General features: G+C 47.6%; 1 protein-coding gene and 1 long non-coding RNA gene across 4 annotated transcripts in view; one reads left to right on the top strand and one right to left on the bottom strand.

Annotated features, from left to right (window-relative positions):
- Nucleotides 1-26827, top strand: part of LOC139249384 (uncharacterized) — a 110448-nt gene extending 83621 nt beyond the window's left edge. Inside the window, exons 2-3 of the long non-coding RNA XR_011591161.1 lie at nt 8700-8857; nt 26644-26827. This is a non-coding gene — a long non-coding RNA (uncharacterized lncRNA). The remainder of the gene's footprint in view (nt 1-8699; nt 8858-26643) is intronic.
- Nucleotides 1-27462, bottom strand: part of LOC139249383 (guanylate-binding protein 2-like) — a 72999-nt gene that overhangs the window by 24471 nt on the left and 21066 nt on the right. For all 3 annotated transcript variants that reach the window (XR_011591160.1, XM_070872377.1, XM_070872378.1), the window contains exons 3-8: nt 26668-26795; nt 17448-17557; nt 11575-11762; nt 5724-5972; nt 575-849; nt 194-406 (exon numbers count right to left, since the gene is read on the bottom strand). Coding sequence is in view for 2 of the 3 variants with exons in the window: in XM_070872377.1 (XP_070728478.1) it covers nt 194-406; nt 575-849; nt 5724-5972; nt 11575-11762; nt 17448-17557; nt 26668-26795 (1163 nt within the window). In the remaining variant the exon portion in view is untranslated. The remainder of the gene's footprint in view (nt 1-193; nt 407-574; nt 850-5723; nt 5973-11574; nt 11763-17447; nt 17558-26667; nt 26796-27462) is intronic.

Raw genomic sequence — 27462 nt, 5'->3', positions numbered from 1 at the left:
TGATCTCCCAAATCACTCCAAATGCCAACATTACCTAGTATCTCACCTTTTAAAAAAATATTTTGCTTTTCTATTCATCGACACAAAGCCCTACACCATCTTCCCAACCCAGCTGAACTGTTCCCAACATGCGCAAGAGGTGAAAATTGACCTTTTTTAATGTCTGAATAACCATCTGTATTTTTTAAATTACCTTTACTCCTTTTTGTGTTGTCAAACGATAGGTATTTTCAGCATGATTTCGATCTTTTACATATTCACTGTATCCACCAGGCTTTGCATAGCCATCTATTTTGAATTTATTTTCAATTTCCCCAAATAGTTCCATCAAAAGGTTTATGCATTTATTCTCAGATGCCTTTACATTTCTTTGACAATAATCATCAAAGATCGTCTTAATGGTATCCTGCATAAATAAAGTAAAGAGAAGTTAGTCAGATTGAACACGTTTCAGCTACAGTACACAAAACAATCACAGTTCCAGCTATATATCCTTGATGATTTTATTGCAAACCATTTTCTCCATATATAGCAAAAGTTGATAAAGTACAATTATTCAGCTGGATACACAGACCTGCAGCTTGTCTTGGTGTTTCATTCTTTCCCCTAAAGCACGCTTCAAGAAAATGTCAAATGATTCTTTGTTAGATTTCTCATGAATCTGATTTAGCTCCTCAACAGTGTCCATTGGGAGAATCACTTGTTTCATCAGCTTTTCATAGCATTGGATAGCTTCTTCCACTGCTTTTTCATTCTCTGTTTCAGCCAATGACTGAATGACTTTGTCAAGAAATGCATGCTTTCCACTACTCAATATGTCAACATATGTATTCAGGAGTTGTGCAAAAGCTAGAGAAATCAATAAAAACATGTCATTTATAACTTAAAAAGCAATGTCCTTCAGCTGCTGGAAATCTGAATTACAAACTAGAAATGCTGGAAACACTCAGCAGGTTTAGGCAGCATCTATCGAGAGAGAAACGTAGGGTTAACCTTTCAGGTCAGTGACATTTCATCAGAACTCGGAAATGCAGTAAACAATGAGGTGGATAGTAACTGATATCAGCAGGACTGGTGAAATGGGCAGATGAAATTTAGCACAGGGAAGTGTGAAGTGTTCATTTTGGTTGGAAGAATGAGAAGAGACAATGTGAACTAAATGGTACAATTTTCACAGGCGTGCAGGAACAGGGAGACCTGTGTATGTGCACAAATCTTTGAAGTGGCAGAATAAGTTGAGAAAGCTGTTAAAAAAGCATTTGCAATCCATGGCTTTATTCTGCCACTGAAAACCCTTTCTATTTATTTATTCTATCAAATCCCTTCAGGATTGAACACCCCGATCAAATCTCCTATTCACCTTCTCTGTTCTAAGGAGAACAATCCCAGCTTCTTCAGTCTCTCCACATAACTGATGTCCCTCATCCCTGATACCATTCTAGTAAATCTCCTCTGCACCCTCTCCAAGGCCTTGACATCCGTCCTAAAGTGTGGTGCCCAGAATTGGTCACTGTACAATCTAGCTGGGGCAGAACTAGTGTTTTATGTAGGTTTAGCATAACGTCCTGGTTTTTGCTCTCCGTTTATAAAGCCCACAATCCCTATTGCTTTATTAACTGCTTTGTTAACCTGTCGTGCCACCTTCAAATATTTGTGCACAAGCACTCTCAATTCTCCCTGTTCTTGGACCCCCTTAAAAATTGTCCCATTTAGTGTGTATTGTTTCTCATTCTGCCTACCAAAATGTATCACCTAATACTTTTCTGCATTGAATTTCATCTGCTATGTGTCCGCTCATTCTACCAGCATGTCTATGCCCCCTTGAAGTCTATTACTATCTTCCTCACTGATTAATACACTTCCAATTGTGCCCTGTACCCCCAAGTCCAAGTCAAAAACAGCAGAGGCCGTACTACTGAACCCTTAGGGTAGCCACTGTGTACCTCCTTCCAGTCTGAAAAACCGCTATTCACCACAACTCTGTTTTCTATCCCTTAGCCAATGTTGTATCCATGCTGCTACTGCCCCTTTTATTCCATGGACTTCAAATTTGCTAACAATCTAATATGTGGTACTTTATCAAATGCATTTTGAAAGTCCATAGACACATCAATTGCATTGTCCTCATCTACGAAAACGCTAGTGGGAGTTGTGGACAGACCACCAAACAGTAGTGGTGAGGTTGGGGACAGCATCAAACAAGAAATTAGGGATTCATGCAATAAAGCTACAGCAGTTATCTTGGGCGACTTTAATCTACATATACATTGGGCTAACTAAATTGGTAGCAATACGGTGGAGGAGAATTTCCTGAAGTGTATTAGGGATGGGTTTCTGGACCAATATGTCGAAGAACCAACTAGAGGGCTGGCCATCCTAGACTGGGTGATGTGTAAAGAGAAAGGACTAATTAGCAATCTTGTTGTGCGAGGCCCCTTGGGGAAGAGTGACCATAATATGGTAGAATTCTTTATTAAGATGGAGAGTGACACAGTTAATTCAGAGACTAAGGTCCTGAACTTAACATTGAAACATAGAAAATAGGTGCAGGAGTAGACCGTTCAGCCCTTCGAGCCTGCACCGCCATTCAATAAGATCATGGCTGATCATTCCCTCAGTACCCCTTTCCTGCTTTCTCTCCATACCCCTTGATCCCCTTAGCCGTAAGGGCCATATCTAACTCCCTCTTCAATATATCCAATGAACTGGCATCAACAACTCTCTGCGGCAGGGAATTCCATAGGTTAACAACTCTCTGAGTGAAGAAGTTTCTCCTCATCTCAGTCCTAAATGGTCTACCCCTTATCCTAAGACTATGTTCCATGGTTCTGGACTTCCCCAACATTGAGAACATTCTTCCCGCATCTAACCTGTCCAGTCCCGTCAGAAGCTTATACATTTCTCTGAGATCCCCTCTCAACCTTCTAAACTCCAGTGAATATAGGCCCAGTTGATCCAGTCTCCTCATATGATAGTCCAGCCATCCCTGGAATCAGTCTGGTGAACCTTCGCTGCACTCCCTCAATAGCAAGAACGTCCTTCCTCTGATTAGGAAACTAAAACTGAACACAATATTCCAGGTGAGGCCTCACTAAGGCCCTGTTCAACTGCAGTAAGACCTCCCTGCTCCTACACTCAAATCCCTTAGCTATGAAGGCCATTTGCCTTCTTCACTGCCTGCTGTACCTGCATGCCCACTTTCAGTGACTGATGAACCATGACACCCAGGTCTCGTTGCACCTCCCCTTTTCCTAATCTGCCGCCATTCAGATAATATTCTGCTTTCATGTTTTTGCCCCAAAAATGTATATCCTCACATTTATCCACATTATACTGCATCTGCCATGCATTTGCCCACTCACCTAACCTGTCCAAATCACTGCAGCTGATGAGCGTCCTCCTCACAGCTCAGACCGCCACCCAGTTTAGTGTCATCCACAAACTTGGACATATTACACTCAATTCCTTCATCTAAATCGTTAATGTATATTGTAAAGAGCTGTGGTCCCAGCACTGAGCCCTGCGGCACTCCACTAGTCACTGCCTGCCATTCTGAAAAGGACCCGTTTATCCCAACTTTCTGCTTCCTGTCTGCCAACCAGTTCCCTCTCCACAGTACATTACCCCCAATACCATGTGCTTTGATTTTGCACACCAATCTCTTGTGCGGGACCTTGTCAAAAGCCTTTTGAAAGTCCAAATACATCACATCCACTGGTTCTCCCTTGTCCACTCTGCTAGTTACATCCTCAAAAAATTCCAGAAGATTCGTCAAGCATGATTTCCCTTTCATAAATGCATGCTGACTTGGTCTTATCCTGTCACTGCTATCCAAATGCGCTGCTATTTCATCCTTAATGATTGATTCCAACATTTTCCCCACTACTGATGTCAGGCTAACCGGTCTATAATTACCCGTTTTCTCTCTCCCTCCTTTTTTTAAAAAGTGGTGTTACATTAGATATCCTCCAGTCCATAGGAACTGATCCAGAGTCGATAGACTGTTGTAAAATGATCACAAATGCATCCACTATTTTTAGGGCCACTTCCTTAAGTACTCTGGGATGCAGACGATCAGGCCCCGGGGATTTATCGGCCTTCAATCCCATCAATTTCCTTGGCACAATTTCCAGCCTAATTAGGATATCCTTCAGTTCCTCCTTCTCACTAGACCCACTGTCCTCTAGTACATTCGGAAGGTTATTTGTGTCTTCCTTTGTGAAGACAGAACCAAAGTATTTGTTCAATTGGTCTGCCATTTCTTTGTTCCCCATTATAAATTCACCTGAATCTGACTGCAAGGGACCAAAGTTTGCCTTCACTAATCTTTTTCTCTTCACATATTTATAGAAGCTTTTGCAGTCAGTTTTTATGTTCCCTGCAAGCTTCCTCTCGTACTCTATTTTCCCCCCCTTAATTAAACCCTTAGTCCTCCTCTGTTGAATTCTAAATTTCTCCCAGTCCTCAGGTTTGTTGCTTTTTCTAGTCAATTTCTATGCCTCTTCCTTGGCTTTAACACTATCCTTAATTTCCCTTGTTAGCCACGGTTGAGCCACCTTCCCCGTTTTATTTTTACTCCAGACAGGGATGTACAATTGCTGAAGTTCATCCATGTGATCTTTAAATGTTTGCCATTGCTTATCCACCGTCAACATGCCAAGAATTATAAAAAACTTAACTATTGCCTTGTTTAAATTTATCATTACCTCTTTGTTCTCGATCTCTTTGCCTCGATTAATGAAACCCAAAATGCTGCTGGTTTTTATATTACTTTATCTGCCTGCATTCACAAATTTTGTTTTTGTACCCCTCCGTTTCTGTGTACCTCCATATCCATCAGCGTCTTTTCATTGAATTTATGCCCCCTATTTTATGTATTTCCTCCAAATACATTCCGTTAATGTATATCCACACTAGATTGTATCCACTAGTCTCTACATTCCACTAATCTATCTATATCCTCCTAAAGCCTTTTACAGTCCTCACTATTTGCCATACCCTTACTGCTGTGTCATCAGTAAATTTAATTTATGCTTCCTGCAACCAAGACCAAATCATCTCTATGTATCGAATATTGAACCCAGCACCGACTGCTGTGGTAAAGCACACAGGGTAAGGATGGCGGGTTTCTGTCCATAATGGACATTAGTGAACCACTTGGATTTTTATGACAATCCAGCAACTTCATGTTCATGTTTTCTGGTACCTGCCTTTTATTTACTGATTACAAAAAAACTAAAAATAAATATTCTAATATAAATATTCCAATATTTATTTATCAACCAACATCACTAAAACAGATGATCTGGTCATTATCACGTGCTGTTCGTGGGATCTTACTGTGTGCAAATTGGCTGCCGGGTTTCCGACATTTCAACAGTGACCATACTTCAAAAAGCATTTCTTTGGCTGTAATGCGATATGGAGGCCCCAAGGCACAATATCAATGCAAATCTTTCTTTTACCGGAGTGCACTACATTCAGCTCCCAGGCCTGTTTCTGCAAACAACATGTTCAGGCACTTTGGTTTTTTGCAATGATTGCCCTGCAGCTTGCTGCCCAAAGTTAATGAGGCCAGGGCCGCAAGACTGCAGCCGCTTGGAGCACTCCAGTCAGTCGCACATGTTATACAATCTATATTCTGCGTGCTTTTGAGCGGTCAGTATTTTTGAAGCTGTTGAATGTGTGTTTACAATCTGAATACGTAGTTCAACAGGACTTACTTTCACCAGTGACCAATTTGCCTCCACAACCAGGAATTGTTTTCTTTTCTGCCGTTGTGTAAATAAACTCACAGAATGCATTGCATGTTTCGACAAAATCTGATTCCAGCTCGCTGTCATCAACTGTTGCTATATTTTGCAGTATCTTTTTATTTCCAGGGCAATCAAACACAAAGCAATTCCTAGAGCGAAAATAATATCTGAGGCACTCTCTTGGCAAGTTGTATTGTTTGGCTTTTTTACTTGAACCTGTAACAGACAAGTTTCACTAATTACTCATGCAGATCAATACTGAATGGAACATGCACTATGGGGGGAATTTTAACCCCAAGAAATGGGCGAGTTTGGGGCAATCGAGGGGGGAGGCTAAAATGTTAATAAATCTGAATCCCGACTCCAACTTCCGGTTTTAACGGGGGCAGGGCAGGGGAACCAATCTGCTCCTAGAAGGCAGGCTGGATATTTAAATATTATAATGAGGCCGCATATAATCCGCCATTTCAAATTCACCGCTGGCCGGCCAGGCTTCCCAGACCTCGGGGAGCCTGCCAGCAGGAGGGAGGCGAGGACTGCTGTATCCAGCGTACCTGCCTCACCAACCCCTTGAGGTCGGACACTTCCGATTTCCGTCCGACCTCCCCCATGGGGCCTCCCATCTGACTGCCACTGGAAAATGGAGAATAAAATGTTAATCAGGTCCTGCCGCTAAATTGTGCCGGGCCTGAGGGAAACCCGTTCTCTCGGGTTTCCAGACCTCAAACCAATCCCCGCTCCCTCCCCGACTCCCAGTAAAACTCCACCCTATATCCAGCTTGTTGCATGTTACAAAAAAAGGTCAACTGTTTCCACTGTAGGTGTCGAGTTTCAAGGTTTGGAAATAAAATAGAAAGTGGAGTTAGAATGAGTTCTGATGAAGGGCCATCGACCTGAAACATTAACTCAGTTTCTCTCTCCACAGATGCTGCCTGACCTGCTGAATATTTCCAGATTTTTCTGTTTTTATTTCAGATTCCAGCATCCGCAGTATTTTGCTTTGGTATTGAGGTTAGAATGATGTTGTGTTATATTAAATTAAAAATAAATACTAAGATTCACAATCAACTGCAATGGTCCTCAAATGCCAATAAGTGCAGTAAATTAGGTGTCAGAATCCAAGTATTCTGAAAGGGGACATGTGCCCCCAGAAAATCCTCACTTTCTGCTTCAGTCATTCGTAACGCACCAAAGCTGCTAAATGTGCTTTTGTAAAGGAACTAAAAGTGATAGAATGTGGACATCCTTGCAGCATAGCTTATGCCAAGCCCATGTCCCATGGCACAATCAATCGAACACTTTGAGGCCTTAAATGATCATCATGTCGTCGATAGTCCCCTGCAACATCCGCCCAATGCCACTTTCAGGGTGGGAGGGGAGAGCTGCCGGGAACAGCCCGCTGATATCAGCGGATGGCCAAGTGGCACAACTGACCTTCCGCCCGCTGAGCTCCCCGATTGCTACGGGCAGGAGTTGGCACCAGAACGGGGCTGGACCGCTGGCTGGAGGCTGGTCTGTCCCCAGTAAGTATGTAGATCCTGTAAGTATGAAGATCCTGAAAAAAAGGTTCGTGAACATTTTATATATTTTTTTCCACAGCGACTTACCTGGATGGGGTCCCCTGAAGGTCTTCCGATAGTTATTTTATTTTTTCCTGCTGTTTTTTTTTTCAAGTCTTCGACTCTCCGTGGGCCTGACTCCATCCTTGGCGGCACTTGGGCAGCAAGTGCCCTGCCGCCGAGAATGAGACCTCCCGCCCGCTGCCACCCAGATTGGCAGCATACGTCATCCATTTGCCGCCCGCCGACCTTCGAGGGCCCTCGGCGATGAATATCCCGCCCAAAGTACCGTCCGGTACCTCGGTGGCCATTGGCGGCACTTGGGCGGGTGGCAGCCTTGACCAAATTTAGCCCCCTTATATTCAGAACTATTTCTGCACTGTGTGCTTTTTGACACCATTAGTTAACTTTCTCTAGTTTTCAGGTTGGTATATATGCTATTGATCCATGGGTGAGTCAGGGAAAGCAATTTACAGTCCAGGTAGTGGTTATTACTAATCCAATAAATGTGAGTTCAAACCTCACCATGCCAGTTTGAGAATTCAGTTAAAATAATATGGAAATAAATATATTTGACCTTTTTGCGTTCCTTCTTCACTGGGCTACATGGAGGCCAATGGTTATGATAAGCTGCAGCCTGGTGCCCCTGTGCCCCAGATTGCAGAAGAGTAGCTGGATTATATTTAGCAATTGGATTTAGCTTGATTTCAGATTAATTGTTGTTTGTTTAACTTTATTTTGTTATTTCCTTAACTCCTATTTGTTATTTATGTAGACACACCAGCGTTTAATTTAATAAAATTCAGAACCCTTTCATGTTAGTATCCTCTATTTAGTTAATTTAATTTTATCCCGTTAGATCTGATTGATTAATTAAATATTTAAATGAATGAAAATATTAAATTAAGCACTTGACTTAATGATATGATGAATTAAACAATTAACTGTAATTCCTCAGACTCCACCGCTCTCCTGAAGTCACTTTTTCAGATTCACAATTTTTTAATTTGTTTCAGATTCTTTCCTGCCTCACAACCACTTCTCCTGCACTTTATTGTCTAATTACATGCAATCCACTCACTGGTTTTGGCTCATGTATATGGCCCCAAGTTTTAAAAAAGATAGGACAATCCCAAAGTCATCTTCTCCAATCTTTACGCCCACCTTCACTGACCTCCCTTACTCATTCCTAATTGTCGCTCTGGGCCCATTCTGGGCCCTTTGTGAAACACTTTGTGTCATGTCTCTATGTCAGTGCAATTTGTTGTGATTAGTTGTTCTTTGGTCTCTTTAATGATTGTTGTAGGAAGCATGTGATTGGGTTAGTGGTGAGCTATTTGTTGCTCAGTCTTAAATGCTTCTCTGCCTCTAATAATTTTCACAGATTTTGCAATGAAAGGTCGATGAAGGCCATGGAGGTACAATTGGTTTTCACCAGGAGCAGGAAACGGGCTCATAGCGAATCTACAGCCTGTTTTACACCAAGCCTGATTTTAAAGATAATACAGTATCACCTTGTGGCATGACAGGTAATTGTTACAGGTCAGTGTTGCCATTTAACATTAGAAGCTGTATTAGAGCACGATCTGCTTATGTGATAAGCAACTGTTATAGGTAAGGGCCAAAAATTGCTGGTCACAGGAATGTGGGAAGGGAGGACCTTGAGACAATCACTATCGCTAGGGAGGTAGTGCTGGACAGGCTAATGGGACTCAAGGTAGACAAGTCCCCTGGTCCTGATGAAATGCATCCCAGGGTATTAAAAGAGATGGTGGAAGTTATAGCAGATGCATTCGTTATAATCTACCAAAATTCTGTGGACTCTGGGGAGGTACCAGTGGATTGGAAAGCAGCTAATGTAACGCCTCTGTTTAAAAAAGTGGGCAGACAAAAGGCAGGTAACTATAGGCCGGTTAGTTTAACATCTGTAGTGGGGAAAATGCTTGAAGCTATCATTAAGAAAGAAATAGCGGGACATCTAGATAGGAATAGTGCAATCAAGCAGACGCAACATAGATTCATGAAGGGGAAATCATGTTTAACTAATTCTTTGAGGATATAACGAGCATGGTGGATAGAGGTGTACCGATGGATGTGGTGTATTTAGATTTCCAAAAGGCATTCGATAAGGTGCCACACAAAAGGTTACTGCAGAAGGTAAAGGTACGTGGAGTCAGAGGAAATGTATTAGCATAGATAGAGAATTGGCTGGCTAACAGAAAGCAGAGAGTCGGGATAAATGAGTCCTTTTCAGGTTGGAAATCGGTGGTTAGTGGTGTGCCACAGGGATCGGTGCTGGGACCACAACTGTTTACAATATACATAGATGACCTGGAAGAGGGGACAGAGTGTAGTGTAACAAAATTTGCAGATGACACAAAGATTAGTGGGAAAGCGGGTTGTGTAGAGGACACAGAGGCTGCAAAGAGATTTAGATAGGTTAAGCGAATGGGCTAAGGTTTGGTAGATGGAATACAATGTCGGAAAATGTGAGGTCATCCACCTTGGGAAAAAAAAACAGTAAAAGGGAATATTATTTGAATGGGGAGAAATTATAACATGCTGCGGTGCAGAGGGACCTGGGGGTCCTTGTGTATGAATCCCAAAAAGTTAGTTTGCAGGTGCAGCAGGTAATCAGGAAGGCGAATGGAATGTTGGCCTTCATTGCGAGAGGGATGGAGTACAAAAGTATGGAGGTCCTGCTGCAACTGTACAGGGTATTGGTGAGGCCGCACCTGGAGTACTGTGTGCAGTTTTGTTCACCTTACTTAAGGAAGGATATACTAGCTTTGGAGGGGGTGCAGAGATGATTCACTAGGCTGATTCCAGAGATGAGGGGGTTACCTTATGATGATAGATTGAGTAGACTGGGTCTTTACTCGTTGGAGTTCAGAAGGATGAGGGGTGATCTTACAGAAACATTTAAAATAATGAAAGGGATAGACAAGATAGAGGCAGAGAGGTTGTTTCCACTGGTCGGGGAGACTAGAACTAGAGGGTACAGCCTCAAAATACGGGGGAGCCAATTTAAAACTGAGTTGAGAAGGAATTTCTTCTCCCAGAGGGTTGTGAATCTGTGGAATTCTCTGCCCAAGGAAGCAGTTGAGGCTAGCTCACTGAATGTATTCAAGTCACAGATAGATAGATTTTTAACCAATAAGGGAATTAAGGGTTATGGGGAGCGGGCGGGTAAGTGGAGCTGAGTCCACGGCCAGATCAGCCATGATCTTTTTGAATGGCGGAGCAGGCTCGAGGGGCTAGATGGCCTACTCCTGTTCCTAATTCTTATGTTCTTATGTTCTAAGGGCTAAAGGCAAGTATTAAAATTAACATTGGAATTCCGTTAGAAATGTTTATATATCAGTTTACAATGTAAAACTGTAACAGAAAGTAAGGTTATGTGGGCCAGATGTGTGCCGAGGAGTTTTTGTAATACCCGTTGATCCCTAATGATCCTCACATGGGGAGTCAGGACCAAGCGTGGAGTTCAGGTCAAACAGCCGCAGACAGGGGTGGGAGGGCGACATGGCGGAGAGGATGGGAAGAGATGGGGAGGAGAAATAGGAGGGGAGAGGGAGTGGGGTAGCAAAGGCAGAGAAGGAGAAAGGAGAATGGTAGAGGAGAGAGAACTGGAGGAGGGGAAGGGAGAGAAGATGGATGAGGGCTGGGTAGGTGGACGGCTGGAGGAGAGGTGGACAGGCAGAGCGGAGAGGGAAGATGATGGTAAAAGAATAGGATGAGAGGAGGAATGGGTGGAAGAGGGGAACAAAGGAGAGGGGATTGGAAATAGGGAGGAAGAGGAGAGTTGTGGAGGACCGTTGGAAAGGAGAGCGAAAGTGATTGAGGACGGACGGGGGTGGGGGGCGGGGGCGGGAGGGAAGAGAGAGAGGGACAGAGGGGAGGCGGAGCTAGAAGAGGGTGTGGTTTAGAAGGGGCGGGGTCTGTTTGAATGATGAATACTTGGGGTGGGGGACAGAAGAGATAAGCACAAGACAAATTGGATTAGAGAAAGAGAATGGGCCTTAGGCAGCCCATAGATGATGGTGACAGATGGAGTAGGATATCACGTGTAGCTTCAGCCATTGCTGATGTTGTGGTGTCATTTTATTGTTGCATGCTTGTGGTTTCTCCAGGGCCACCAATCTTGGCCTCGCTCATAAGGCTTGTGGAACATGCAGAATGAAGACTAATGTAATTGGTTTCAATTCCACAGCATTAGATGAGATGATTGTTATCAATACATGGTTTTTCTTATTTACCTGTTTTCAGTTTAAGGGCGTTCTCCAGGTATTGATCTGCAGTTACTGTTTTCCCACTAATTTTCAGCTCCAGAGTAAAATCTCGCACAGTCCACACAAAGCGAGGAAAATATTCCATGAAATTGTCTCCATGTTCGTTATCTGTCTTGGAATTTGTTTTAATGAGTTGAGTCAGTTCCGTCACATAACTGATCCAATGTTAAGGAGAATAATCTAGAAATAGGCCAACCCTTAGGTTCAAGTCATCGCTGTACAGTTAGATCTGATGCTGCAATTAGGAGTAATGCTGTGAATGGAAAAACGTTTGGTGTTATAAAGGAGGGCGAAAAAAAAAAGGACTAGAGTGTAAACTGCAACTAGAAAATAAATCAACAGAAGAAAACTGAAATTGTTTAAAAGCATTTTAAGGGATGAAGAATATTCCAATGAGAAAAATAATAAAATGTCACAATTTCATTAGCCAAAGAAGGTGATCAAGAGTAATCTAAAGAAGGGTTCTTTTAAGTTTGATCCTATTCTGTGACCATGCACCAATATATCCCACTGTAACAATCTGTTCATATGCAAAAGAAATGAGAAACGTATCTTAAAATGATTTGTAGTTCTCCCACTGTATTGCTTACTGGTGGTTTCGAGACAGGCTATGGACTGGAGGGATTGGGTGGGAATGGGACACAGGGCAGACAAGAGTTGGAGCAATGATCAAGCCGCATGCAAGGGTCAAGTTGAAGCAACATTGGAGTGGGGTGGTTTCCTACTGCTTGACAAGTGTGAGTGCATAGTCTGGAACCTGGTCTGGCTGGATGTGTTAGTGAGTGGAGGGGAGGGGAGGGCCAAGGATGGAATTGGAAGCTTTGGGTTGAGGCTTGTCTATATAGACGAGTCCTGTATAATACCTTATACTCTTATATAAAGTTATATTGGGCTGGATATTAATTCGGAGGAAGTGGTGGGCTGGATTGAGGTCGGGAAACCCGGAAGAACGGGTTTCCTGAAGGTCCTGCTAATTTTAATGGCAGGACCTGATTAACATTTTTGTCTCCATTTTCCTGCCGCAGCCAGCCAGATTGAGAGATCAGCTCACTGCTGGACAGGTAGGCCTTCAACACAAGGCCACAGCCGGGGACATGAGAAGACGAAGGGAGGGATCAGGGAGGCTGGTGATGGGGGCTGGAGGAAGATCGGGAGTTGTGAGCTGAGCAACATGAGGTGATCTGACTCCAGAGACCACAAGGAAGATAGGATGCCAGAGCAGGTGGAGATCAGAATGATCAGGGGGGAAGAGGATGAGATTGAAGGCCTCGAGGAGGCGATCGGAAGGGTTGAGGGTGGCGGGGGGGGGTTGAGTGAAGCAGGTAAGCTGGATCAGGCAGGTAAGTGGAAAGGCACTTGCCTCCTGATTGCAGCAGTCCTCACCTCCCTTTAGCTGCCAGGTTTCCCAAGGCCCAGGAAACCCGGCCGGCCAGGGTAAAATGTTAAATGTGAGGCCCCAGCCTCATTATAATGTGGAAATTGCCAAGCCACCTCCTGCAAGTGGGTTGAGTGCCCAACCCCCCATCCTGCCTCCGTTAAAACCCGAAGTGGGCGGGTTGGAGTGGGGGTTCAGATTTTTAACATTTTAGCATCTCACCTGACCCGAGCGTCCCGTTTTTGGTGGTTAAAATTGCCCCCATTGCCTTTCTAATTAAACTTACATCAGATATAATTCAACGGTTAGTGCTTTATATAGTTTGTGTTGCTTTTGACATAAAAACTTCTCGGCTCTGTTCAAAGTCTTCATCAAATCTAATAATGGTGTGGTGTGTCATCTCGATCACTGGATGGGGAGGGGAAAGGGAGAGTACAAACAGGAAGTGGTGGCATTCTCTGTGGCCAATCTTACTGTCAATCATTAAAATGTTTTGGTGTTTTATTCCTCTCTGCTCCATCATGAGTTGTCTCAGTTTGGCACATTCTTTAATGATCAGCAGCAATATTGGTCATTCAAGGATCATGTTACAACTTCCTGTCTGAAAGCCCAACAAATTTTAAATGTTGCTTCCTTGAGCTGCACTATGGTAGTTGTCTGATACTTGGTTCAGCCGCTTCATTCGGAGAAGCTCAACGACCGGACACGGAGAATGCAGTGACAACCATGAACTTCAGTGCCAGTTTAATGCTGGCACTAACGCTTACCACCTGGGTCTCTAGCGCCTCGTAGATCGTGATGTCATTAAGTGCACAAGACCCTGTAATTGCCCCGGATGTGAAATTGCCTTCGGCCCTCTACTCTATCGCTGCGTGTGAACAACGGCCGGAAGAGGAGGTAGAAAACCCAGCCTCTTATATCATCATTTCCAATGGCTCTGTAATATCCACTTTAGCAGAGGGGGCCTAAAACATGCATTATGCCCCTCATTTACGTATAAAGTGCCTAATTCCTGCCGCCACCTAAACATGGCACTACCCAATATCGGGTCAGATGTGATTTCCTTGATAAGTCCATTTAATGCTGTTTAAGTTCAAACACATAACCATGTGAAAAGTAGCAGAGTTTTACAGTGTTATTTTGGGTTAATATCCAACAACAACAACAACAACGTTTATTTATATAGCACCTTTAACGTAGTAAAACATCCCAAAGCGTTTCACAGCACTGTTACAAGACAAAACAGATACATTTGACACCGAACCACATGAGAAGAAATTCTGGCAGATGACCAAAAGCTTTGTCAAAGAGGTAGGTTTTAAGGAGTGTCTTAAAGGAGGAGAGAGGTGGAGAGATTTAGGCAGGGAGTTCCAGAGCTTGGGGCCCAGGCAGCTGAAGGCACAGCCACTGAAGGTTGAGCGGTTAGAATCAAAGATGCTCAAGAGAGCAGAATTATAGGAGCGCAGACATAAGAACATAAGAAATAGGAACAGGAGTAGGCCATACAGCCCCTCGAGCCTGCTCCGCCATTCAATAAGATTATGGCTGATCTGATCATGGACTCAGTTCTACTTTCCTGCCCGCTCCCCATAACCCTTTATCCCCTGATCATTTAAGAAACTGTCTCTTTCGGTCTTAAATTTATTCAATGTCCCGGCTTCCACAGCTCTCCGGGGCAACGCATTCCACAGATTTACAACCCTCCGAGAGAAGAAATTTCTCCTCATCTCTGTTTTAAATGGGTGACCTCCTATTCTAAGATTATGCCCTCTAGTTCTAGTCTCCTCCATCAGTGGAAACATCCTCTCTGCATCCACCTTGTCAAGCCCCCTCATAATCTTATACGTTTCGGTACGATCACCTCTCATTCTTCTGAATTCCAATAAGTCAACCCCCTCATCCCCGGAATCAACCGAGTGAACCTTCTCTAAACTGCCTCCAAAGCAAGTATATCCTTTCGTAAATATGGAAACCAAAACTGCACGCAGTATTCTAGGTGTGGCCTCACCAATACCTTATAGAGCTGTAGCATGACTTCCCTGCTTTAATACTCCATCCCCTTTGCAATAAAGGCCAAGATACCATTGGCATTCCTGATCACTTGCTGTACCTGCATACTATCCTTTTGTGTTTCATGCACAGTTACCCACAGATCCCGCTGTACTGCAGCACTTTGCAATCTTTCTCCATTTAAATAATAACTTGCTCTTTGATTTTTTTTCTGCCAAAAGTGCATGACCTCACACTTTCCAACATTATACTCCACCTGCCAAATTTTTGCCCACTCACTTAGCCTGTCTATGTCCTTTTGCAGATTTTGTGTCCTTCTCACACATTGCTTTTCCCACCATGTTTGTATCGTCAGCAAACTTGGCTACGTTACACTCAGTCCCTTCTTCCAAGTCGTTAATCTTGTGGGGTTGTGAGGTTGAAAGAGATTAGAGAGATATGGAGGGGAGAGACCATGGAGGGATTTGCAAACAAGGATGAGAACTTTGAAATTGAGGTGTTGCTTAACCAGGAGCCAATGTAGGTTAACGCGACAAGAGTGATGTGTGATCGGGACTTGATGCGGGACCAAAGACAATAGCTTCGGTATTCCCAATATATAATAGGAGAAAATTGTTGCTCATCCAGTACTGGATGTTGGACAAGCAGGCTGACAATTTAGAGACCATGGAGGGGTCAAGAGATGTGGTGGAGAGTTAGAGCTGGGTGTCATCAGCGTACATGTGGAAACTGACTCCGTCTTTTCGGATGATATCGCCAAGGGGCAGCATAGAGATGAGAAATAAGAGGGAGCCAAGGACAGATCCTTAGGGGAAACAAGAGGAAATGATATGGGAGTGGGAAGAGAAGCCATTGCAGGAGATTTTCAGGCTACAATTAGATAGATAAGAGTGGAGCCAGGCGAGTGCAGTCCCAGCCAGCTGGACGATGGTTGAGAGGTGTTGGAGGAGAATAGAGTGGTCAACCATGTCAAAGGCTGCAGACAGGTCGAGGAGGACAAGGAGGGATAGGTTACCTTTGTCACAGTCACAAAGGATGTCATTTGTGACTTTAATGAGAGCTGTTTGGTACTGTGGCAGGAGCGGAAAACAGATTGAAGGGATTCAAATATGGAGTTGCGGGAAAGATGGGCACGGATTTCGGAGGCGACATGTTCAATGACTTTGCAGAGGAAAGGGAGGTTGGAGATGGGGCGGTAGCCAGCAAGCACAGTGAGGTCAGGGGTTGGTTTTTGAGGAGAAGGGTGACGATCACAGATTTGGAGGAGAGGTGGACAGTACCTGAAGGGAGTGAACAGTTAACAATGTCAGCTAACATGGGAGCCAGAAAAGGAAGTTGGGCGGTCAGCGGTTTAGTGGGAATAGGGTCAAGGGAGCAGGAAGTGGGTCTCAGAGACAAAATGAGCATGGAGAGGTAATGAGAGGAGATCGGAGAGAAACTAGAGAAAGATGTAAGTTCAGGGCTAGGGCAGGGGGGAACCTCAGAAAGTTTGGCCCGGTGGGCTAGGGGTAGGAAGGGAATTGGCAGAGGCAGCTGAATGGACGGTCTTAATCTTTGATGCAAAGTCCATAGGCTCCTCACACGTTGTTGGAGGTGAGTGTAGTGGAGACTGGGGAGAGGGGTTTAAGAAGACGGTTAGCAGTAGAGAATAGTAGCTGGGGGTTATCTTTGCATTCCAGAATAATCCTGGAATAGTGAGCAGTTTTGGCAGATGAGAGTAGGACCTGATAATGCCAGATCTGGTGCTGAATGGCGAAACCAGTTGCCCGCCTCATCTGTTCAAGACTGCATCCCTTCGACTTGAGGGAGCGAAGCTAAGTGCCGTACCAGGGGGAACGGCCAGGGTGGGAGAGACGAATGGTTTTAATCGGGACTGGGGCATCAAAGGTGGGGCTTAGGGTATGGTTGAGCAGAGCGGTGGCTGCAGAAATGTCATGGTCAGTGGAGAGCCAATGGCTGGACATTTTGGAGTTGATAAGTGCAGTTGTCAGTGTGATGTATGTAAACCTCACCAATATGTAAGACTTGCCACCAGGGGGCACACCTGTGGGAGACCTAAGGATCACCGGTGCACCCTGGGCAAGCAGGTATAAAAGGTGATTCCACATGCTGCTTCCTCACTCTGGAGTTACAATAAAGAGACCAAGGTCACAACAGTTTGAGCTTACGATACACTCTTGTGGAGTTATTCTGGACATAACAGTCAGAGCATTGAGAGAGTTTTTATGCAGGGACGGATGCAGAAGGAATTAGGGTTGAATGGTGGAAGGAGGATGTGGGTGGAGAGCAATACAAGGAAATGATCAGAGACTGCCTTATCTGTAATTGACATGGTAGGAATAGCGAGGCTGCGAGAAATAGCAAGGTCAAGGAGGTGGCTGTGAAGGTATCCAACCAATAATTTATTACTTGTCGTTGTTTAAAAGCAGAATTAAGAATATAATGTTAAGGATACTTGATGTCCTGCAGTGCCTGCTGGTCGATTGTCCCCTTGCTGTTGTACACAAGCATAGTGCTCATCAGAACAGCTAATGCAAAAATCTTATTATCATTGCTATCATCACCCTGCAATACAGAGACAGAGAAAACCAATGACAGATATTAATTAGGTTTCATTTAATGAATTACAAACTGATGTTTCAAATCAAATTCTTCTGAAAGCAAAGATAAGTCACCCTAAAGAGATGAGTTAATAATTTTAAACCTCAGTTTTATGTCAGTAGTAATCTTCGGAGCAGAGAAGGTTAAAGTAGGCAGGCCAGATTTCCCAGACCCCTCCCGCCAGTTTCTGAACTGATCTGGTCCAGGATGGGGGTGGGACAGGGCTGGAAAATTGCTCAGTAATGTCCTATGCCACATAGTGTCTCTTTCTATTTCCCGTTGGATAGGTTGAGCTGTGAAGAGAGTGTCTGCTGATCTCGGGGCGAGGGCATGAAAACAACAACATGCCGATATGTGGTCTGTGGTGTTTTCCAGCATTTGCATCGTGAGGGCGGTCTCTTCTGCCTAGGTGTCCTGCACTGAGAGATTGCTGCAAGGGGCATAATACTGTTGTTGTCTAACCATTGCAATTCACAAAACCACTAAAGCAAGAAAAACATTTGTAGTAAAACCATTGCTGGTTTACTGGTGGCTGTTCGCACCCTCAAACTGTAACAGGCCTCAGACAACTCATTTCTGCCCCAACTTTGATGGTCTCCATTTTGGTAATGATTTTAGCAAGGCTTTTGACAAGGTCCCACATGCAGACTAGTCAGAAAAGCAAAAGCCAATGGGATCTAAGGGAAAGTGATGAGTTGGATCCAAAATTGGCTCAGTGGCAGGAAGCAAAAGGTAATGGATGACTGGAAGGCCGCTTCCTGTGGAGTTCTGCAAAACTCAGTACTAGGTCCCTCGCTTTTTGTGGTATATGTCAATGATTTAGACTTCAATGTAGGGGGCATGATTAAGAAATTTGCAGATGATACACAAATTGGCCGTGCGGTTGATAATGAGGCAAATATTAATGGACTGGTCAGATGGGTGGAAGAGTGGCAAATGCAATTCAATCTGGAGAAGTGTGTGAGGTAATACATTTGTGGAGGGCTAACAAGGCAAGGGAATACACAATAAATGGTAGGATACAGAGAAATGTAGAGGAACAGAGGGACCTTGGAGTGTATGCCCGCAGATCCCTGAAGGTAGCAGGACAACAATGTTACTTTAAGCAGTGCGATGCTCCAGGGTCCCACACAGCTGTTGAGCCAGCTTTTAAATTGAAAAAAACACGCAGGCATGGACTCTTGAATGGGCCACACAGCAGCCCCCCATGATAGGGAACATTGCAGGACAGGTAGACAAGGTGGTTAACAAGGTATACAGGATACTCTCCTTTATCAGCCAAGGCATAGAATATAGGAGCAGGGAGGTTATTCTAGAACTGTATAAAGCACTAGCTCAGCCATAGCTGCAGTACTGCATACAGTTCTGGTCACCACATTACAGGAAAGATATGATTGCACTGGAGAGGGTGCAGAGGAGATTTACGAGGATATTGTCAGGACTGGAAAATTTTAAGTATGAGGATAGATTGGATAGGCTGGGATTGTTTTCTTTGGAACAGAGGAGGCTGAGTGGAGATTTTATTGAGGTGTGTAAAATTATGAGGGGCCTAGATAGAGTGGATAGGAAGGACATATTTCACTTAGCAGCGGAGTCAGTAACCAGATTTAAAGTAATTGGTCGAGGATTAGAGGGAAGTTGTACAAGCCCTTGGTGAGGCCTCACCTGGAATATTGTGTTCAGTTTTGGTCTCCTAATCTGAGGAAGGACGTTCTTGCTATTGAGGGAGTGCAGCGAAGGTTCACCAAACTGATTCCAGGGACGGCTGGACTGACATATGAGGAGAGACTGGATCAACTGGGCCTTTATACACTGGAGTTTAGAAGGATGACAGGGAATCTCATAGAAACATAGAAGATTCTGATGGGACTAGACAGTTTAGATGTGGCTTGATTGTTCCTGATGTTGGGGAAGTCCAGAACCAGGGGACACAGTCTTAAGATAAGGGGTAGGCCGTTTAGGACTGAGATGAGGAGAAACTTCTTCACTCAGAGTTGTTAACCTGTGGAATTCCCTGCCGCAGAGAGTTGCTGATGCCAGTTCATTGGATATATTGAAGAGGGAGTTAGATATGGCCCTTACGGCTAAAGGGATCAAGGGGTATGGAGAGAAAGCAGGAAAGGAGTACTGAGATGAATGATCAGCCATGATCTTATTGAGGAGGCTCGAAGGGCCTACTCCTGCACCTATTTTCTATGTTTCGAAATGTTTTCTCCCAGAGGGTGTTGGGGGTCTGGAACCCACTACCTGAACAGCATTTAAAAAGCACTTGAATATGCATTTGAAGTGTTGTAACCTACAAAGCTACAGACGAGGAGCTGAAAGGTGGGATTAGGCTGGATAGCTCTTTTTTTGGCTGGCAGAGACACAATGGGCCGAATGGCCCTCTTCTGGGCCGTAAATTTCTATGAATCCAGGACAAAAATGTGTCCAGAGTCAGGGGAGCATCTCTACGGTGGGTGGTAATTCTGCCCCACTAGGGATGTGCTCCAATTGGAAAATCTCAGCTGTCTTCTCAGAATTCCTTTAGTGGGTTTCACCTTACCACAACAACTTGCTTTTATGGTGTTGAAATAGCCCAGGATAAAGTTGAAAGAGACTTAGTGGTATTGATGCTTAATGTGACCAACTAATGCAGAGAAAGCCAATGGGATTTTGAACTAGAGCGCCCAAACAGTAGAATATAGTTCAGAGCAGGCAGTGATTCAACGTGATAGTGCTCTGATCAGACTGGGCCTTGAGTACTGTGTCGAATGCCATGGGGCTGACTCTTATTGTCAAGGGCCTGAGCATTTAGGAAAGACTGGATACTTTAGCTTATCAGCCTAGAAATGTAGCATTTGAGAGGGGATCTTATAAAGGGAAGCAAACTTGTAAATGGATAATTATTTTATAGGCATAATGTTCATTGTCATTCTCGGTATATCGTGGCAGTGGATTATTATGGTAGATGCCTCATGCAAGGTAGTAAAGTGGATTGCTTAAAGAACGGGAGCGGAGACAGCGCCCGTTTAAAGCGGGAGCGGAGGGAGCGCCCGTCTAAAGCGGGAGAGGAGGGAGCGCCCGTCTAAAGCGGGAGAGGAGGGAGCGCCCGTTTAAAGCGGGAGAGGAGGGAGCGCCCGTCTAAAGCGGGAGAGGAGGGAGCGCCCGTTTAAAGCGGGAGAGGAGGGAGCGCCCGTTTAAAGCGGGAGCGGAGGGAGCGCCCGTCTAAAGCGGGAGAGGAGACAGCGCCCGTTTAAAGCGGGAGAGGAGGGAGCGCCCGTTTAAAGCGGGAGAGGAGACAGCGCCCGTTTAAAGCGGGAGAGGAGGGAGCGCCCGTTTAAAGCGGGAGAGGAGGGAGCGCCCATCTAAAGCGGGAGAGGAGACAGCGCCCGTCTAAAGCGGGAGAGGAGGGAGCGCCCGTTTAAAGCGGGAGCGGAGGGAGCGCCCGTCTAAAGCGGGAGAGGAGACAGCGCCCGTTTAAAGCGGGAGAGGAGGGAGCGCCCGTTTAAAGCGGGAGAGGAGGGAGCGCCCGTTTAAAGCGGGAGAGGAGACAGCGCCCGTTTAAAGCGGGAGAGGAGGGAGCGCCCGTTTAAAGCGGGAGAGGAGGGTGCACCCGTCTAAAGCGGGAGCAGAGGGAGCGCCCGTCTAAAGCGGGAGCAGAGGGAGCGCCCGTCTAAAGCGGGAGCGGAGGGTGCGCCCGTCTAAAGCGGGAGCAGAGGGAGCGCCCGTCTAAAGCGGGAGCAGAGGGAGCGCCCGTCTAAAGCGGGAGCGGAGGGTGCACCCGTCTAAAGCGGGAGCGGAGGGAGCGCCCGTTTAAAGCGGGAGAGGAGGGTGCGCCCGTCTAAAGCGGGAGCAGAGGGAGCGCCCGTTTAAAGCGGGAGAGGAGGGAGCGCCCGTCTAAAGCGGGAGCGGAGGGAGCGCCCGTCTAAAGCGGGAGAGGAGGGAGCGCCCGTCTAAAGCGGGAGAGGAGACAGCGCCCGTCTAAAGCGGGAGAGGAGACAGCGCCCGTCTAAAGCGGGAGCGGAGGGAGCGCCCGTTTAAAGCGGGAGAGGAGACAGCGCCCGTCTAAAGCGGGAGAGGAGGGAGCGCCCGTCTAAAGCGGGAGAGGAGACAGCGCCCGTCTAAAGCGGGAGAGGAGACAGCGCCCGTCTAAAGCGGGAGAGGAGGGAGCGCCCGTTTAAAGCGGGAGAGGAGGGAGCGCCCGTCTAAAGCGGGAGAGGAGGGAGCGCCCGTCTAAAGCGGGAGAGGAGACAGCGCCCGTCTAAAGCGGGAGCGGAGGGAGCGCCCGTTTAAAGCGGGAGCGGAGGGAGCGCCCGTTTAAAGCGGGAGCGGAGGGAGCGCCCGTTTAAAGCGGGAGAGGAGACAGCGCCCGTCTAAAGCGGGAGCGGAGGGAGCGCCCGTTTAAAGCGGGAGAGGAGGGAGCGCCCGTCTAAAGCGGGAGAGGAGGGAGCGCCCGTCTAAAGCGGGAGAGGAGGGAGCGCCCGTCTAAAGCGGGAGAGGAGGGAGCGCCCGTCTAAAGCAGGAGAGGAGACAGCGCCCGTCTAAAGCGGGAGAGGAGGGAGCGCCCGTTTAAAGCGGGAGCGGAGGGAGCGCCCGTTTAAAGCGGGAGAGGAGGGAGCGCCCGTCTAAAGCGGGAGAGGAGGGAGCGCCTGTTTAAAGCGGGAGCGGAGGGAGCGCCCGTCTAAAGCGGGAGAGGAGGGAGCGCCCGTCTAAAGCGGGAGCGGAGGGAGCGCCCGTCTAAAGCGGGAGAGGAGGGAGCGCCCGTCTAAAGCGGGAGCGGAGGGAGCGCCCGTCTAAAGCGGGAGCGGAGGGAGCGCCCGTCTAAAGCGGGAGCGGAGGGAGCGCCCGTCTAAAGCGGGAGCGGAGGGAGCGCCCGTCTAAAGCGGGAGAGGAGGGAGCGCCCGTCTAAAGCGGGAGAGGAGGGAGCGCCCGTCTAAAGCGGGAGAGGAGACAGCGCCCGTCTAAAGCGGGAGAGGAGACAGCGCCCGTCTAAAGCGGGAGAGGAGACAGCGCCCGTCTAAAGCGGGAGCGGAGGGAGCGCCCGTTTAAAGCGGGAGAGGAGACAGCGCCCGTCTAAAGCGGGAGAGGAGACAGCGCCCGTCTAAAGCGGGAGAGGAGGGAGCGCCCGTTTAAAGCGGGAGCGGAGGGAGCGCCTGTTTAAAGCGGGAGCGGAGGGAGCGCCCGTTTAAAGCGGGAGAGGAGGGAGCGCCCGTCTAAAGCGGGAGAGGAGACAGCGCCCGTCTAAAGCGGGAGCGGAGGGAGCGCCTGTTTAAAGCGGGAGCGGAGGGAGCGCCCGTTTAAAGCGGGAGAGGAGGGAGCGCCCGTCTAAAGCGGGAGAGGAGGGAGCGCCCGTCTAAAGCGGGAGAGGAGACAGCGCCCGTCTAAAGCGGGAGAGGAGGGAGCGCCCGTTTAAAGCGGGAGAGGAGGGAGCGCCCGTCTAAAGCGGGAGAGGAGACAGCGCCCGTCTAAAGCGGGAGAGGAGGGAGCGCCTGTTTAAAGCGGGAGCGGAGGGAGCGCCCGTTTAAAGCGGGAGAGGAGGGAGCGCCCGTCTAAAGCGGGAGAGGAGGGAGCGCCTGTTTAAAGCGGGAGCGGAGGGAGCGCCCGTCTAAAGCGGGAGCGGAGGGAGCGCCCGTTTAAAGCGGGAGAGGAGGGTGCGCCCGTCTAAAGCGGGAGCGGAGGGAGCGCCCGTCTAAAGCGGGAGAGGAGGGAGCGCCCGTTTAAAGCGGGAGAGGAGGGAGCGCCCGTTTAAAGCGGGAGAGGAGGGAGCGCCCGTTTAAAGTGGGAGCGGAGGGAGCGCCCGTTTAAAGCGGGAGAGGAGGGAGCGCCCGTCTAAAGCGGGAGCGGAGGGAGCGCCCGTCTAAAGCGGGAGCGGAGGGAGCGCCCGTTTAAAGTGGGAGAGGAGGGAGCGCCCGTTTAAAGTGGGAGAGGAGGGAGCGCCCGTTTAAAGTGGGAGAGGAGGGAGCGCCCGTCTAAAGCGGGAGCGGAGGGAGCGCCCGTCTAAAGTGGGAGCGGAGACAGCGCCCGTTTAAAGCGGGAGAGGAGGGAGCGCCCGTCTAAAGCGGGAGCGGAGGGAGCGCCTGTTTAAAGCGGGAGAGGAGGGAGCGCCCGTCTAAAGCGGGAGAGGAGGGAGCGCCCGTCTAAAGCGGGAGAGGAGACAGCGCCCGTCTAAAGCGGGAGAGGAGACAGCGCCCGTCTAAAGCGGGAGAGGAGACAGCGCCCGTCTAAAGCGGGAGAGGAGGGAGCGCCCGTTTAAAGCGGGAGCGGAGGGAGCGCCTGTTTAAAGCGGGAGCGGAGGGAGCGCCCGTTTAAAGCGGGAGAGGAGGGAGCGCCCGTCTAAAGCGGGAGAGGAGACAGCGCCCGTCTAAAGCGGGAGCGGAGGGAGCGCCTGTTTAAAGCGGGAGCGGAGGGAGCGCCCGTTTAAAGCGGGAGAGGAGGGAGCGCCCGTCTAAAGCGGGAGAGGAGGGAGCGCCCGTCTAAAGCGGGAGAGGAGACAGCGCCCGTCTAAAGCGGGAGAGGAGGGAGCGCCCGTTTAAAGCGGGAGAGGAGGGAGCGCCCGTCTAAAGCGGGAGAGGAGACAGCGCCCGTCTAAAGCGGGAGAGGAGGGAGCGCCTGTTTAAAGCGGGAGCGGAGGGAGCGCCCGTTTAAAGCGGGAGAGGAGGGAGCGCCCGTCTAAAGCGGGAGAGGAGGGAGCGCCTGTTTAAAGCGGGAGCGGAGGGAGCGCCCGTCTAAAGCGGGAGCGGAGGGAGCGCCCGTTTAAAGCGGGAGAGGAGGGTGCGCCCGTCTAAAGCGGGAGCGGAGGGAGCGCCCGTCTAAAGCGGGAGAGGAGGGAGCGCCCGTTTAAAGCGGGAGAGGAGGGAGCGCCCGTTTAAAGCGGGAGAGGAGGGAGCGCCCGTTTAAAGTGGGAGCGGAGGGAGCGCCCGTTTAAAGCGGGAGAGGAGGGAGCGCCCGTCTAAAGCGGGAGCGGAGGGAGCGCCCGTTTAAAGTGGGAGAGGAGGGAGCGCCCGTTTAAAGTGGGAGAGGAGGGAGCGCCCGTTTAAAGTGGGAGAGGAGGGAGCGCCCGTCTAAAGCGGGAGCGGAGGGAGCGCCCGTCTAAAGTGGGAGCGGAGACAGCGCCCGTTTAAAGCGGGAGAGGAGACAGCGCCCGTTTAAAGCGGGAGAGGAGGGAGCGCCCGTCTAAAGCGGGAGCGGAGGGAGCGCCTGTTTAAAGCGGGAGAGGAGGGAGCGCCCGTCTAAAGCGGGAGAGGAGGGAGCGCCCGTCTAAAGCGGGAGCGGAGGGAGCGCCCGTTTAAAGCGGGAGCGGAGGGAGCGCCCGTCTAAAGCGGGAGCGGAGGGAGCGCCCGTCTAAAGCGGGAGCGGAGGGAGCGCCCGTTTAAAGCGGGAGCGGAGGGAGCGCCTGTTTAAAGCGGGAGAGGAGGGAGCGCCTGTTTAAAGCGGGAGCGGAGGGAGCGCCCGTTTAAAGCGGGAGAGGAGGGAGCGCCCGTTTAAAGCGGGAGAGGAGGGAGCGCCTGTTTAAAGCGGGAGCGGAGGGAGCGCCCGTTTAAAGCGGGAGCGGAGGGAGCGCCCGTTTAAAGCGGGAGAGGAGGGAGCGCCTGTTTAAAGCGGGAGCGGAGGGAGCGCCCGTTTAAAGCGGGAGAGGAGGGAGCGCCTGTTTAAAGCGGGGGGTATGTTGGCCTTTATTACAAGATGATTTAAGTCTAAGAGTAAAGACATACTGATGCAATTATATAGGGCCTTGGTAAGTCCACACCTGGAGTATTGTGTAGTTTTTGTCTCCTTACCTCAGGAAGGATATACTTGCCATAGAGTGAGTGCAATGAAGGTTCACCAGACTGATTCATGGGATGGGGGATTGTCCTATGAGGAGAGATTGAGTAGACCATACCTATATTCTATAGAGTTTAGATGAATGAGAGGTGATCTCATTGAAACATACTAAATTCTTACAGGACTTAACAGGGTAGATGCAGGGAGGATGTTTCCCCTGGCTGGAGAGTCTAAAACCAGGGTTGAAAGTCTCAGAATAAGGGATCGGCCATTTCGGACTGAGGTGAGGAGAAATTTCGTTGCTCGGAGGGTGGTAAATTTTTGGAATTCTCTACCCCAGAGGACTGTGGTTGCTCAGTCGTTGAGTATATTCAATACAGAGATCGATAGATTTTTGAATATTAAGGGAAGCAAGGGATCTCTGGTTAGTGCAGGAAAGTGGAGTTAAGGTAGAAGATCAGCCATGATCTCATTGAATGATGGAGCAGGCTCGAGAGGCTCTTAATTCTTATGATATTGAAGGTAGAGTGGATGGAAGGGTAGGGGATCAGATAGTTGCAGGGTTGTTCTCAATGTTAGAGACAAAGGAATCCATTTGATATGCAAATTATGGAACTGAGGCTGGAGAAAGAAGTTTGTACCTCTGCAAAGAAGGAAACGTGTTCAAATTGGTGTCAGTGATGCTGATACAGGAAGAAAATGTTAGGCCCCAAATTCCTTGGTGTTTTTGAAAGAAAAGCTGTGTAATTTGGATGGGTGGGGGCCAAATTTGGGCTGGGTCATCACTGCTTTTTGTATCAGTCAAAATTCTGCTATATTTCGGAGCCAGCACATAATAGACCCATCCATATATGGGCGAGCATGTTATGATGTCATGCCAATGAGGGAAATTACATCTATAATATAGCGCTCAATGCTGGGTGCAAGGGATACCTGTCAATTCCTGGCATCTAGGGTCGTTAATTTTCTTGGTGGGATTTCAATTTTAAATGGCTGGTTTCCCTGTGATCAATTATATTAAGGAAACATTTTTCAAAACTGGCACAGCAATTTTCCTCCCACTCCCAGAGGTGGCCATCCATCTGTTATAAATGACATGAATGCCCACCCAATGTAAATATCCGTTACCGAGAAATGGGGCGGTATCCAGAATGAATTGTGGATTGAAGGAAGTCCTGCCACACTATACTTAGTGTTGGAGCAGAGCTAATACAAGCCCCTACTTGCTTTATTCCTGCATACATATTGAATACGTATCCATTTATAGATATGGTATTACACATGCAAATGTTTTATTTTCACAGCAATATGAACAACAACAAGAGTACCTTTTCCACATCTCCAAGACCTTCAGTGTCCAACAGTACCATGCAGTGCTCAGGAAGGCATGGATGTGGGAGACACCACATCCAGATTCCCTTTGTCTGAGATTGTACACTTGATGCAATTGCAAACCCTGATGAAACAGAACAAATAATATGCCTTGCAAAAATTATTTTCCAGCTGTTATTTATTGTAACTTGTATGCCAGTTTTACTCAGTTAGTAATACTCTTGTTTCTTAGTCAGAAGGTGGTGGCTTCGAACCCAATTCCAGGATTTATGCACAGGGTCTAAGCTGTCACGGTGCAACACTGAAGGAATTCATAGATGGCATCTTGCAGATGGAATGTTAAAACAAAGGCTTCACTCACCTGTCAGGTGGATGTTAATATCCCTCAACAACCTGCTTCCCTCGATCAATGCCACCAAAAGGAGATTTACTGATTGGTTACCAACTGCATTATTATAGTATCCTTTTCAGAATGGCAGGCAGTGACTAGTGGGGTACCGCAAGGTTCAGTGCTGGGACCCCAGCTATTTACAATATACATTAATGATTTAGACGAAGGAATTGAATGTAATATCTCCAAGTTTGCAGATGACACTAACCTGGGTGGCAGTGTGAACTGTGAGGAGGACGCTAAGAGGCTGCAGGGTGACTTGGACAGGTTAAGTGAGTGGGAAAATGCATGGCAGATGCAGTATAATGTAGATAAATGTGAGGTTATCCACTTTGGTGGTAAAAACAGGAAGGCAGAATATTATCTGACTAGTGACAGATTAGGAAAAGGGGAGGTGCAA

Source organism: Pristiophorus japonicus, unplaced genomic scaffold (assembly GCF_044704955.1).
Source record: "Pristiophorus japonicus isolate sPriJap1 unplaced genomic scaffold, sPriJap1.hap1 HAP1_SCAFFOLD_310, whole genome shotgun sequence".
NCBI classification, from domain to species: Eukaryota; Metazoa; Chordata; class Chondrichthyes; family Pristiophoridae; genus Pristiophorus; species Pristiophorus japonicus.
The sequence above is the reverse complement of the archived record's forward strand: the minus strand, read 5'-3'. Positions and strand labels throughout refer to the sequence as shown.